Genomic DNA, 12,697 nt, shown 5'->3' with positions numbered 1-12,697 from the left:
ATTTGAGAAAATTCAACACCCGTCCATGATAAAAACACTCAGCAAACTAGGGATAGAAGGAACATACCTCAACATAATAAAGGCCATCTCTAACAAGCCCACAGCTAACATCAGACCCAGTGGTTAAAAAAATAAGAGCTTTTTCTCTAGGATCAGGAACCAGACAAGGGTGCCTAGTCTTGCCATTATTCAGCATAGTATTAGAAATCGTAGCCCGGGCAGTTAGGCAAAAAAAAGAAAAATAAAAGGCATCCAAAAGGGAAAGGAAGAAGTCAGATTATCTCTGTTCACAGATAACGATCTTAATGACAGAAAACCCTAAAGATGAAACAACAACAAGAAAAAAACTTTGTTAGAACTAATCAATTCAGCAGACGTGCAGATATGAAATCAACATGCAAAAATCAGTTGCATTTCTGGGCACTAACTGAACAATCCGAAAAGAAAGTTAACAAAAGAATCCCATTTACAGTAGCATCAAAGGGACTAAAATACTTAGAAATGGACTTAATGATGGGGGCTAAAGACTTGTGCCCTGAAAACTATAAAATATTACTGAAAAATTAAAGAAGATATGTACAAGTAGATGGAAAGATATCTTGCGTTTATGGATTGGAAGACTTAATACTGTTAAAATGGTCATACTACCTAGAAGAGTCTACAGATTCAGTTTAACCTCTGTCAAAATCTCCATAGCAGTTTTTGATGAAATAGGGGAAAAAACACCCAAGATTCATAGGAGAAATCTCGAAGGACTCTTAAAGCCAAAACAATCTTTAAAGAAAACAAAGCTGGAGGCCTCACACTTCCTGACTTCAAAACCTATTACAAAGCTACAGAAATTAAAACGGCATGGACTGGGATAAAGACAGACCTATAGATCAATGCAAAAGAGTAGAGAGCCCAGAACTAAACCCTCACTCGCATGGTCAGATGATCTACAAGTGCGCCAAGGCCGCACGATACAAAAATAGGGAAAGTACACAGTCTCTTCACCCGATGTTTTGGGACCACTGGATATCCATGTGCAAAACCTTACCTTATACCATGTACAAAACTTAATTCAAAATGGATGAAAGACCTAAACATACGACCTGAAACTATAAAACTCCTAGAATAACGGAAAGTCTTCATGACCTTGGATATGGCCATGATTTCTCAAATATGACACCAAAAAGCACAAGCAACAAAGGCAAAAGTAGACAGGTGGGACTTTGTCAAGCTTAAAAATGTACGCGTAACCTAGGGAGACGATAAATGGAGTGAAAAGGCATGAATGGGAGAAAATATTTGAAAACCAATACGTGACAAGAGGTTAATAACCCAAAATATGCCAAGAACTCGTACGGCTCAGCAACAAAAACCAGGCAAAGAACTTGAGTAAACATTTCTCCAAAGGAGATAAATGGCCGCCAAGCATATGAGAAGATACTCAACTAAAGCTAATCGTCAGGAAAAGGCACATCAGAACTACGGTGAGGTATCCTTTCACACCAGTTAGGGTGGCCTTTATTGGAAAGTGAGAAAATAAGTGTGGCGACGATGTGGAGAAACTGGAGCCTCGTACACTATTGGTGAGACTATAAACTGGCATAGCTCCTGCGGAAAACAGTGAGGAGGTTCCTCAAAATACTGAAAATAGAACTACCTTATGATCTCGCGTTCCTTCTTCTAGATATATATCCAGAAGGATTGAAAACGGTGTCAGAAGAGATGTGTGTACTCCTGTGTTTATTGCTACATCGTTCACAATAACCAACAGGAGGAAACAGCTTAGATGTCCATCTGCAGATGAGCGGATAAAGAAAATGTGGGATGAACAGAAAATGGGGTATCACTCAGCCTTGACAAGGAAGGAAATCTTGTCACATATAACATAGGTGAATCCAGGGGCGCCTGGGTGGCGCAGTCGGTTAAGCGTCCGACCTCAGCCAGGTCACGATCTCGCGGTCCGTGAGTTCGAGCCCCGCGTCGGGCTCTGGGCTGATGGCTCGGAGCCTGGAGCCTGTTTCCGATTCTGCGTCTCCCTCTCTCTCTGCCCCTCCCCCGTTCATGCTCTGTCTCTCTCTGTCCCAAAAATAAATAAACGTTGAAAAAAAAAATAAAAAAAAAATAAAAGGGGTGAAGATGGTGAAGTTCATATGTTTTTTACCACGAAAGAAAAATGCATGTGATTTGGCTTTCATTCGGAATCTGTGTTTGTGTTAACGTAAAGACAGTGTCTTCTTTGCAACCAGCCGATCTTGGAACAACGTCAAAGAACGATTTCTGGAAATGGTGCCCTAAAATAAGTATTCCGTGATCAAATGAATTTGCTATATAGTAAAATTTCCTCTTCGTTGTTTATTCATGCTTCATATTGTGGACTCTGAGGAGACCCACAGAATAGAAGAAGTTGATCTTTTTATCTTTCGTACGGAATTCGTCCGCACATTGACTCCTTTCACGTAGCACCCCTGTATAGCACAGTCCAGGAAAAATACGAGGTTGGTAAGTGTGGATGAGACAGTCCCGAGCTGTCACCCAGTGGGAGGATAAAAGCATAGGGTAGAAGCAAGGTGACGAAGCCGGGGAACTGCAGCAAGAGGATTTGGTGGCTTCTGGCGTTGTTCTAGGTTGTTCTAGGTGCTGTTTTCCTGTCCTCCGGGCTGGGAGTGCCGCTTGCGATTTTAAGGAACACTCGCCTGTCACTCCCCTCTCCCTGAGAGCGGGATCTGATGACGAGTGGCAGTGGGGAGCTGAGGCAGCCTGACCGGCTCTCCACCACACACCCCTCCTCGCTCCCCTCCCTTACTCTCTCTCCCTTTAGGCCACATTCAGCCGAGCCCGCCTCCAGGCCCACCGCCGTCCCGTTGAGGACGACTCACGCAGTGCCCAGGTGACTCGGCATCCGGTTGTTGTGGCCGCTGCCTGTCTCTCTGTCCACCCTGATCTAGTGGTAACTGAGGTTCTTCCTGTTCCTGAGGCCAAGTTCTTCCCTTCTGCTCGGTTTCCCTAGCTAGATGCGTATCGTTTTTCTGCGTGTGCAGGTTCTAGTCACGGTTAGTATCACGTCGGGAGTAGTCAGCCCTTTCACACACACCCTGTCTCCGTCTGCTGAGACTGCCGTAACAAAACCCCATAGACTGGGCGGATTATAAATAGCAGAAATGTGTCGATTCGCTCGCATTCTGGAAGCTGGCGGTCCAGAATCGAGGCACCAGCATGTCGTGTTCCGGTGAGGGCCCTCTTCGTGGTCCCCAGCAGGTGCCTTCCTGCCTGGTGGAAGGACTCCCACAACCTCTCTAGGGTCTTTCATGAAGAGACTAGTCCTATCTGTGAAGGCTCCACCCTCGTGGTGCAAGCACCTCCCAGAGGCCCCACCTCCTAGAACCGTCACGTCGGGTATTAGGTTTTGAACATGAGTTTTGGGGGGACACAAGCATTCAGACCGTAGCACCCCCTCCCCCATTTGGAATCCTCCTGAATCTGACCCGTGTGTCCGGTTGCCTAGGTCCTTCTGTCTTTTGACAGGTTGATGCTGTCCGGATGCGCGCCTGGAAGCATCTCCAGATAGCGATCGGCACTCTTCCCCCCCACCCCCGGTCGGGGCACTCTGGATCTGCCCTGTCCCCCGACCTGCCTTCGTGGATGACGCCCACTGGAGTCAGGCTCCGTCGGGTCCAGCTCTCCTCTCGGTGCTTCCCACTCAGTCTGGTGTCTTCCTCACGTGCAGCCATAACTTCCGTTTCCCTGTCACACTCAGCCTGACCTTCCCCAGTTAGGCCTCGTTGACATGACAGTCCACGAGAAGGTGGAATTTTCTGTCTGTACGATGACGAACTCTTCTGCGTGGTCAAGACTCCTCTGCCAACAGAATTCCATTAAGTTCTTATGTGCTTGTGCTGATGGGATGTTAAAGTTGTCCGGGGTAGAGTTTGCGTATTAGTGCCCTCTGGCCCGCAGTATGTGTGGACCTCTTTGCTTGGCTCCCACCGTTTCCACAAATGGGAAATTTTCCTTTAAAAAACGGTTTCTGGCCATTCTTGGGGAATCTGCAGACAGCAGACAGCTCTAGAATATGGAACTCGCCTTTGTCGTGCCCCCCCCCCCCTTTGCCTGCAGCAGAGTGGCCGGTATTCTAGTCAGGGAGTGGCCTCAGGGCCCATTCTCCGCCACCCCCACTCCTTTGGGGCGCTTTCACGCTGGCTCTTCTTCAGAGGACTCCTCTGGGGCTGGGGCTACCGCGGGAGGAAGCTTCTGGGAATTTCTTTAACCTGTGACCTGTGACCGGCAGGTGAAGAAGAGAGTGTGAAAGCCCAGTCACCTCGCCACGGTCCAGAGAAATCTGCAGCGAGATTCAGAGTCCAGGCAGGGTTTCCCCGAGGGACCGAGCTGGAGCTGCTCTCTGTGGGCTTTTTCCTGCGACTGAACCCTCAGCTGGCTTCCTCCTCTTCCCTCTCGGCTTTCCTCACTCGGCCCCCAGAGCAGCGCTCTGATAAATCTCGGGCACAAGACTTCTTCCGTCGGGGTCTGCTCGCTGGGTCATGGGGCCCCAGGGTGAGAAGATGTGCCCGCCACCCCATGTGACGGTGGCTGCTGTAGGCATTGACTTTGTAACCTGGTGTATGACGAGGGCGGTACATTTTTGCTAAGAAAATAGTATCTGTAGGCCGCTCATTCCTGGTGCAGAATACTCTGATGAGGTTGGAAGGGGACGTGCTTGTTTTTCAAAATCACATCGTTGGTAAGCATCGTCTTTCTGCGGAGATCTAAAATTTCCGGAAAACTGAAGTTGGGCTGAGGACCCTTTTCTTCCGGAGGAGAAACGGGCTCTATTAATATTTTAAAATGCTCCGTACAAATTTATGATTACTTTGTTAATTCAGGGACATAAAGGAATCTTTCCATTTTTGCAGTTACTGGTCTTTATTTACAAAGAACCTGAGGAAAAAACATCAGCGTTTCATTTAGGAGAACTATAATACCATCGCCAAGGGAGGTTTATATGTTGCCGGATTCAATCTGCTAATGTTCTATTGATTTTCACATCTTTGAGATACCGTGAGGGATATTATTGGTCTGGGATTTTCTTGTAATACCGTTGTCGGGTTTTGGTACCGGCTTTCAGCTGGCCTCAGAAATGAGTTGGTGATCATTCCCTCTTTTAGAAGGAGTTTCTGTAAGACAGGTACAGGCACACCTCATTTTATTGTGCCCTGCTTTGTTGTACTTCGCTGCGTTTTTTTTTTTTAACATATTGAAGGTTTATGGCATCCTTGCGTCGAGCAAGTCTATTGAGGCCCTTTTTCCAACAGCATTTGCTCACTTTGTGTCTCTGTCATATTTTGGCAATTCCCACCAAATCTCATGCTTTCTCGTTATTATCACATTTCATATAATGACCCGTGCTCTCCGATGTCACTGGTGTAATGTTTGGGGGTGGCACAAACCACTCCCTTACAAGATGGTGAGCTTACTTGAGAGTTGTATGTCCTCTGAGTGCTCTACCGTCCGTTCCCCCCCGGCCCCCTTTCCCTGTCCTCTGGCTGCTCTAGTCTCTGAGACACAACAATATTGAAACTAGGCCCGTTAGTAACCCTGCAGTGACCCCTACGTGCGCCAGTGGAAGCAGAAGTCCCACATCTCTCACTTTGAATCAAAAGCTAGAAATGGTGAAGCTTAGTGAGGAAGGGCACGTTGACGGCTGAGACAGACTGAAAGCTGGGTCCTTTGTGCCAAACTGCAGCCACGTTGCAAGTGCCGAGGAAACGTTCGTGAAGGACATGAAGAGTGCTTTTCCAGCGAACGCACAAGTGACAAGAAAGCGAAGCAGTCTTATTTCCGACACGGAGAAAGTGTGAGCGGTCTAGACAGAAGAGCAGACCGGCCACAACATTCCCTTGAGCCAAAGTCTGACCCAGAGCAAGCCCTCAAAACTCTCTTCAACTTTCTGAAGGCAGAGAGAGGCGAGGAAGCTGCAAGAGAAAAATTGGAAGCTGCAGGGGTGGGGGTTGAGGAAAGAAGCCGTCTCCGTAACGTGAAAGTAAAGGCGAAGCAGCCAGTGCTAATGTAGAAGCTACAGCAAGTTCTCCAGAAGGTCTGGCTAAGATCGTTCACGAAGGTGCTTGGTGTAGACAGAGCAGCCCTCTGTGGAAGACGATGCGTGCCATCAAGGACTTGCACACCTAGAGGGAAGTCCGTGCCTGCCTTCGGAGCGTCAAAGGACAGGGCTCTCTTGTTAGGGGCTAACGCAGCTGGTGGCCTGCAACTGATGCTCACTGGCCATTCGGAAAATGCTGGGGCCCTCCAGAGTTACGCTAAATCCGCTCTGCTCTATAAATGGAACAACAAGGCCTGGGTGACAGCACGTCTGTTTACAACATGGTTTGCTGAATATTTTTTACTTTTTTTTTTTTTTTTTTAATTTTTTTTCAACGTTTTTATTTATTTTTGGGACAGAGAGAGACAGAGCATGAACGGGGGAGGGGCAGAGAGAGAGGGAGACACAGAATTGGAAACAGGCTCCAGGCTCTGAGCCATCAGCCCAGAGCCTGACGCGGGGCTTGAACTCACGGACCGCGAGATCGTGACCTGGCTGAAGTCGGACGCTTAACTGACTGCGCCACCCAGGCGCCCCGGTTTGCTGAATATTTGAGGCCCACCGTTGAGACCTTCTGCCCAGGGAAAAAGCAGAAAAAAAGATTCCTTTCAAATTTTGCTCTTCATCCATTGATCGTGCTGCCTGGTCACCCGAGAGCTCTGATGGAGATTGTGCCCTGAGGTGAATGTTTTTGTGCCTTTTGACAAGCGTCCATTCCACAGCCCGTGGATCCAGGAGTCATTCTGACTTTCTTATTTTTTAAGAAACACATTCCATAAAGTTGCAGGTGCCACAGACAGTGATTCCTCTGATGGATCTGGGCAAAGTAAATTAAATGCCTCCCGAAATGGAAAGCCATTAAGAACAACGGGAAGAGGTCAAAATCTCCTTTATAAGAGTTTGGCAGAAGTCGATTCCCACCCTCGGGGATGACTTTGGAGGTTGGGGACGGCCGTGGAGGCAGTCACGGCGGATGTGGTGGACACAGCGAGAGAACCAGGACTAGAAGCGGGCCCTGAAGGTGGACGGCGTTGCTGGGATCTCGCGACAGGACGCGATGGGGTGAGGACTGCTTCTCACGGCTGAGCAGAGAACGTGATTTCTCGAGATGGAATCTGCTCCTGCTGACGATGCTGTGAAGCCGGTTGAAGTGTCCACGAAGGGTTTGGAATACTACACAAACTTGGTAGTTAAAGCAGGGCAGGGTTTGAAAAGACTGGTTCTAATTTTGAGGAAAGTTCTGTGAGTGAAATGCTCTCAGACAGCATCTCGTGCTATAGAGAAATCGGTCACGAGAGGAAGAGTCCGTCAGTGTGGCAGACTTGATGATCTTCTTCTAAGAAATGCCGCAGCCACCCCAACGACCTTCATCATCACTGCCCCCATCGGTCAGCAGTGAGCCAGGACCCTTCCCCAGCAAAGAGGTTATGACTCGCTGAAGGCTTAGGTGATGCAGTTTTTCACAATGCAGTGTTTTTTAATTAAGGTATCTGCATTGTTTTTTTCTGGACGTAATAGCGCACATTTAATGGACACGGTATAATGTCAACCTAACTCTTACGTGCACTAGGAGACCAAAAATTTCATTCCATTGGCTTTATTGCAATGCTGACTTTACTGTGGTGGTCTGGAACTGAACCCATAATATCTCTGTCGCATGCCTGTCTCTAGGATTTTCCCAGTTTTTCACGATCTAAAATAACTCTAGAAGTGAATGTTTTTCAGACGTCTTGTATCTGAGAGGATATATTTAAGTTCTAGAAGTTGGGATTACTGAGGCAAAGGCCATAAAGACTCTTACACTGTTAGCTTTCTTTCCGGGAATGAGTATCTGTTTTTTCTCGCTAATGTTTTTCAAAGGCCAGGGTAGAATAGTAAACGTTTCCGGAATAACAAGCTGCCCACCGCATTTAAGATCTGTAGGATGCAGGTTTAGCGAGATGCTACAGAATGACTTTTGTTTTCACTTCATTAGGGGCAATGGCTTAGTAAATTTCGTTTTTTAATTAATGAGGCGTTTCGCTTCGTGGAACACATACGGAATTCAGTGCTGCAACACTTGTCAGGTATCTGTCACGTGCCAGGCATGTTGCTCGATAGAGAAAGAAAATGAAAACAAAATAAAAGTGGTTTCTCCCTGGCAAGATTTTAGACCCTAGAAGAAGAGAAAGACCCATAATCATCATAAACATTTGATGGGGTCATAAACCGTACATGCATAGAGTGAATCTAGAAAGTGCCGATGGGGGATTGAAGAGCGGGGTTACTTGTGTGGGGGGGACAGCGTGTGAGCTGAGCCTTCAGAAGAACAGGCTGTCATGAGGAGGAGCCAGGAGTGCGGAGTCGTGTCGGGGCGAAATGACATTTAAGGGCGTAATAAAGATTATTTAGAGTGTGGAGGATAGCCGGTGTTTTACAGTAAAAAACTCAACCCTAAATCTGCAGGTCATTTTACTCTCTTTTCGAGGATACACGTAGTCCTTATTCCTAATGCGGAGTTACTTCTTATCTCTGACAAACACCTTTCGCAGAATGGTCTTTCGTGCTTTTCTCGTGTCAGTCTGTTACTGAATTATATAGACTGATGGGACAGATGGATTTCAGTCTCCCCTCACATCCAGAGGAGTTAGCAGCTCTCAGGAACTGGTTCTCCTCCACCAATCATAGGCATCATGTGCAGTTTGCCTTATCATTAGGGACCTGTATTTCAGAATAAGGGTTTCTTAACAGCGGGCTGATGTCGTTCATCTATTTTGGAGCCGTATTGAGTATGAATTAGATTTATGTGGTTTGTCGATGACGGGTGGGGTGGGATAGTCTTCAGATGTCCAGAATGTTGCTTTGCCAATATAGAAGTAATTGGTAGAAGGATGCAAAACTGGGCAGTGCTGGGCTATTAAAGCTACTAATGGTTTGTTAATGGGATCCTAAAGTTTGATAGTTCTTTTAAGGACATGGTGTGAATGCCTTTTATGAAATTCTGTCTCCGTGTTTATTTGAATAGGATGAAAGTTAAAAAACTGCCCATGATTCTAGCTCTGCACCTGAAGAGGTTTAAGTACATGGATCAACTTCATCGATACACAAAACTGTCTTACCGGGTAGTTTTTCCTTTAGAACTTCGTCTGTTTAACACCTCTGGCGACGCAACCAATCCTGACAGAATGTACGACCTCGTCGCCGTGGTGGTTCACTGTGGAAGGTAACTGCATCCGAGGGACGAGCTGGCAAGGTTCTTGGTCTGTGGGGCGGGCGTTCAGGATGGTCCTGGCGTAGATCTTTCCGAGGCTCTTGATGCTTCCAGGTTGTTGTGTCAGGATAGGTTGATCGCAAGATGGATGTTTCACATACAGTGCGTTTACCATTTCCTCCTTAAACTTTGGTATACTGAAATATTACTGCATCGAAACATTACTACATTTGGTTCCACGCCTCTGTGTTCACGTAGCTACTAGATGTGTATCGCTAGCCGTAACTTACTGCTTTGTGTTGTGTTGTTTATCAGTTTGTATATGTTTCCCTTATGAGAACAGGCACTTCTTAAAACAGGAAATGATTTGTCCGTTAACAAAAGAGTGACAACATTTAGGACGCCTGGGTGGCTCAGTGGGTTGAGCGTCTGACTCTTGATTTCAGCTCGTGTCATCATCTCAACGGTTCGTGGGTTCAAGCCCCACATCAGGCTCTGTGCTGACAGCGCAGAGCCTGCTTAGGATCCTCTGGCTCCCTCTCTCCGCCCCTCCCCTGCTCGTTCTCTCTCTCTCTCAGAATAAATACAGATTAACAGCATTTAAAAATCTTTTTTATTTTATTTTTTTAATTTTTTTTTTCAACGTGTATTTATTTTTGGGACAGAGAGAGACAGATCATGAACGGGGGAGGGGCAGAGAGAGAGGGAGACACAGAATCGGAAACAGGTTCCAGGCTCCGAGCCATCAGCCCAGAGCCCGACGCGGGGCTCGAACTCACGGACCGCGAGATCGTGACCTGGCTGAAGTCGGACGCTTAACCGACTGAGCCACCCAGGCGCCCCTAAAAATCTTTTTTATTTTTTATCAGATTTATCTGTAGTAAGATTTCACACGAGAGCGTAGATGGTTTACTTTGCCTGCATCCTTCAACTGTCGAGGACGCTCGTCCTCGGCAAGCCCGTGCCAGTCCAGCTATGCGTTCTCCCTCCTCAGTGGCGCATAGATTTCTAACAGGTGCTTGCGGAATTCTTAAGTGTGACCCTTTCGGCCCGTCTCAGGCCCCCGCCCCCCCGGAACCTACCTTCCTGGAGTCCTCAGCCCTGTCCCTCCCACCTCCTCTCCCGCCGGACTCCGTTCCACTGCGCCTGCAGCTCCGCTTTTATGTTCTGTTTTGCCCCGAGATGTGTTTGTGGAGGGTTATCTGCTGCACTGACCGTGTCCTCGGGCAGGAAGCGTTGGTGTCTTTCCGATCCCCACAGAAAGCGACACACTCACGTGCACACGTTAGGCACTCACGCCCACTGCAGTGAGCGTGTTTTGTGTTCAGGATGCAAATCCCTAATAAACGGCCTTCCTGGGCGCCTAGTAAGTTTAGGAGCCTCAGCCCTTCCTCCTCCTATTAGTTTCTGTAACCGACTTCTGTCTGTTCTTCAGACCACCTGTTGGCCGAAGGAAAAAGCCGAGCTGCCCGATGCCTAACTTTTGTGTCCCCCACCTGCCTCCTCCCTCTCAGGCTGTGTTCCTCAGCCTTTCTGTGATTCTCTCTGCCTTTCTACCACCTTAAAAAAGTACAAAACAAAACAAAAAATAAAATAAAATTCTTAGCCTCTTATATAAACACGTGATTCTTTAGATGAACCCCCGAGAAATGGGCAAAATCTGTTTATTTTGGCTTTTATTTCAGAATTTTAGAATTAAAAGCCTTCTTAAAAAAATAGTTCTGAGGGGTTTTCGTCTGTGGGGAAAGAGCGGTCCTCTTGTTTGTGTCGCTTTGTCACCTCGGGTACTCGGCTCCCCCAACCGGGTCAGAGGAGCCGACACCAGGAGGCACAGAGGCTGCTTATTCCTTTATCTCATGTTGCTACTCTTTTTTTTTTTTTTTTTTTTTAATTTTTTTTTCAACATTTATTTATTTTTGGGACAGAGAGAGACAGAGCATGAACGGGGGAGGGGCAGAGAGAGAGAGGGAGACACAGAATCGGAAACAGGCTCCAGGCTCTGAGCCATCAGCCCAGAGCCTGACGCGGGGCTCGAACTCCCAGACCGCGAGATCGTGACCTGGCCGAAGTCGGACGCTTAACCGACTGCGCCACCCAGGCGCCCCTCATGTTGCTACTCTTAAGATAATGTTCACATTAACAGTACTTTGTGTGGAAAATTGTCTCAAATTCTATACTATAACAATTACAATGGAATTATAATTTAATGAAGAATTATATAGAAGCTTTTATAATGAATCCTACTTAAACGGGGAGAAGTTGAAATCTTCACCACGTCTTTTATAAAGCAAAGGATTTATTGTTGTTGAAGAAACAGTCCCACATGCATTTTTATGAGTTTCTAGATTTCTTTATTCCAGATTTGTTTAAAATGAGACGCAGAAACCATTCTAATAATGGTGCTAAGGTACTTAAAAATAGCACTAATAATACTAACAAAATGTCATTTGTTTTTAAAGAAGTTTATGAAGGTCAAGCTTGATTGATTTCAGAACTGTAGATTTGATATCTTTGCTTGTTTAACTATCACACGATACCTTTCCTCAAGAGAAAAACTTTTCCGAAGAGAGTAAGACTTAGAAAAAAATTTTTACTTGTGTTGTTCTGTAGTTTAACTCAGACAGTGACACCCCCGCCCCCCTCAAAATGCTAGAAAAAAATGTATTTACATTTTTCATAGAAGCAAATTTGAAAATTATTTTAAAAATAATAAGTTAGGGGCGCCTGGGTGGTGCAGTCGGTTAAGCGTCCGACTTCAGCCAGGTCACGATCTCGCGGTCCGTGAGTTCGAGCCCCGCGTCAGGCTCTGGGCGGATGGCTCGGAGCCTGGAGCCTGTTTCCGATTCTGTGTCTCCCTCTCTCTCTGCCCCTCCCCCGTTCATGCTCTGTCTCTCTCTGTCCCAAAAATAAATAAACGTTGAAAAAAAAAAATTAAAAAAAAAAAAAAAATAATAAGTTAAAAAAGGCAAATAATTTTAATAGTGTAACTTCATATAAATAGAATGCTGATTATATCTTTCAAAGTAGAGTGCTAATCATTTGATTTTAAAATAGAATGCCAGTTCACATCAATGTGGCTTGATACTTTGGGGAAGGATAGGTAAGGACTATTTTTATCGGTTTCAGTTATGCTGCTTTATAGAACGTGAAATTCGGGCATAGAAGAATGATGTTAATAAACATTGTATGAAATTAACTTCTCTTTCTCTTTGTTTTAGTGGTCCCAATCGAGGACATTATATCGCAATAGTTAAGAGTCATGATTTTTGGTTGTTGTTTGATGACGACATTGTAGAAGTAAGTAGTTCCTGAATTTCTTATTTTTCTTCAAAGTTGGGTGTGTATTTCACTCTTCTCTTTTTTCTCCCAGCCTCTCATTCATATGACAGGTGACGAATATTAGGCAACTGTTGAGGTCTTCAGAT

At 46.1% G+C, this 12,697-nt stretch overlaps 1 protein-coding gene across 2 annotated transcripts in view; it reads left to right on the top strand.

Moving 5' to 3' along the window:
* USP12 (ubiquitin specific peptidase 12) overlaps positions 1 to 12,697 on the top strand; it is a 104,957-nt gene that overhangs the window by 87,911 nt on the left and 4,349 nt on the right. For both annotated transcript variants that reach the window (XM_043575697.1, XM_043575707.1), the window contains 2 exons: positions 9,087 to 9,284; positions 12,491 to 12,569. In XM_043575697.1, coding sequence (XP_043431632.1) covers positions 9,087 to 9,284; positions 12,491 to 12,569 — 277 coding nt within the window. The remainder of the gene's footprint in view (positions 1 to 9,086; positions 9,285 to 12,490; positions 12,570 to 12,697) is intronic.

This window comes from Prionailurus bengalensis, chromosome A1, assembly GCF_016509475.1.
Source record: "Prionailurus bengalensis isolate Pbe53 chromosome A1, Fcat_Pben_1.1_paternal_pri, whole genome shotgun sequence".
NCBI classification, from domain to species: domain Eukaryota; kingdom Metazoa; phylum Chordata; class Mammalia; order Carnivora; family Felidae; genus Prionailurus; species Prionailurus bengalensis.
The sequence above is the reverse complement of the archived record's forward strand: the minus strand, read 5'-3'. Positions and strand labels throughout refer to the sequence as shown.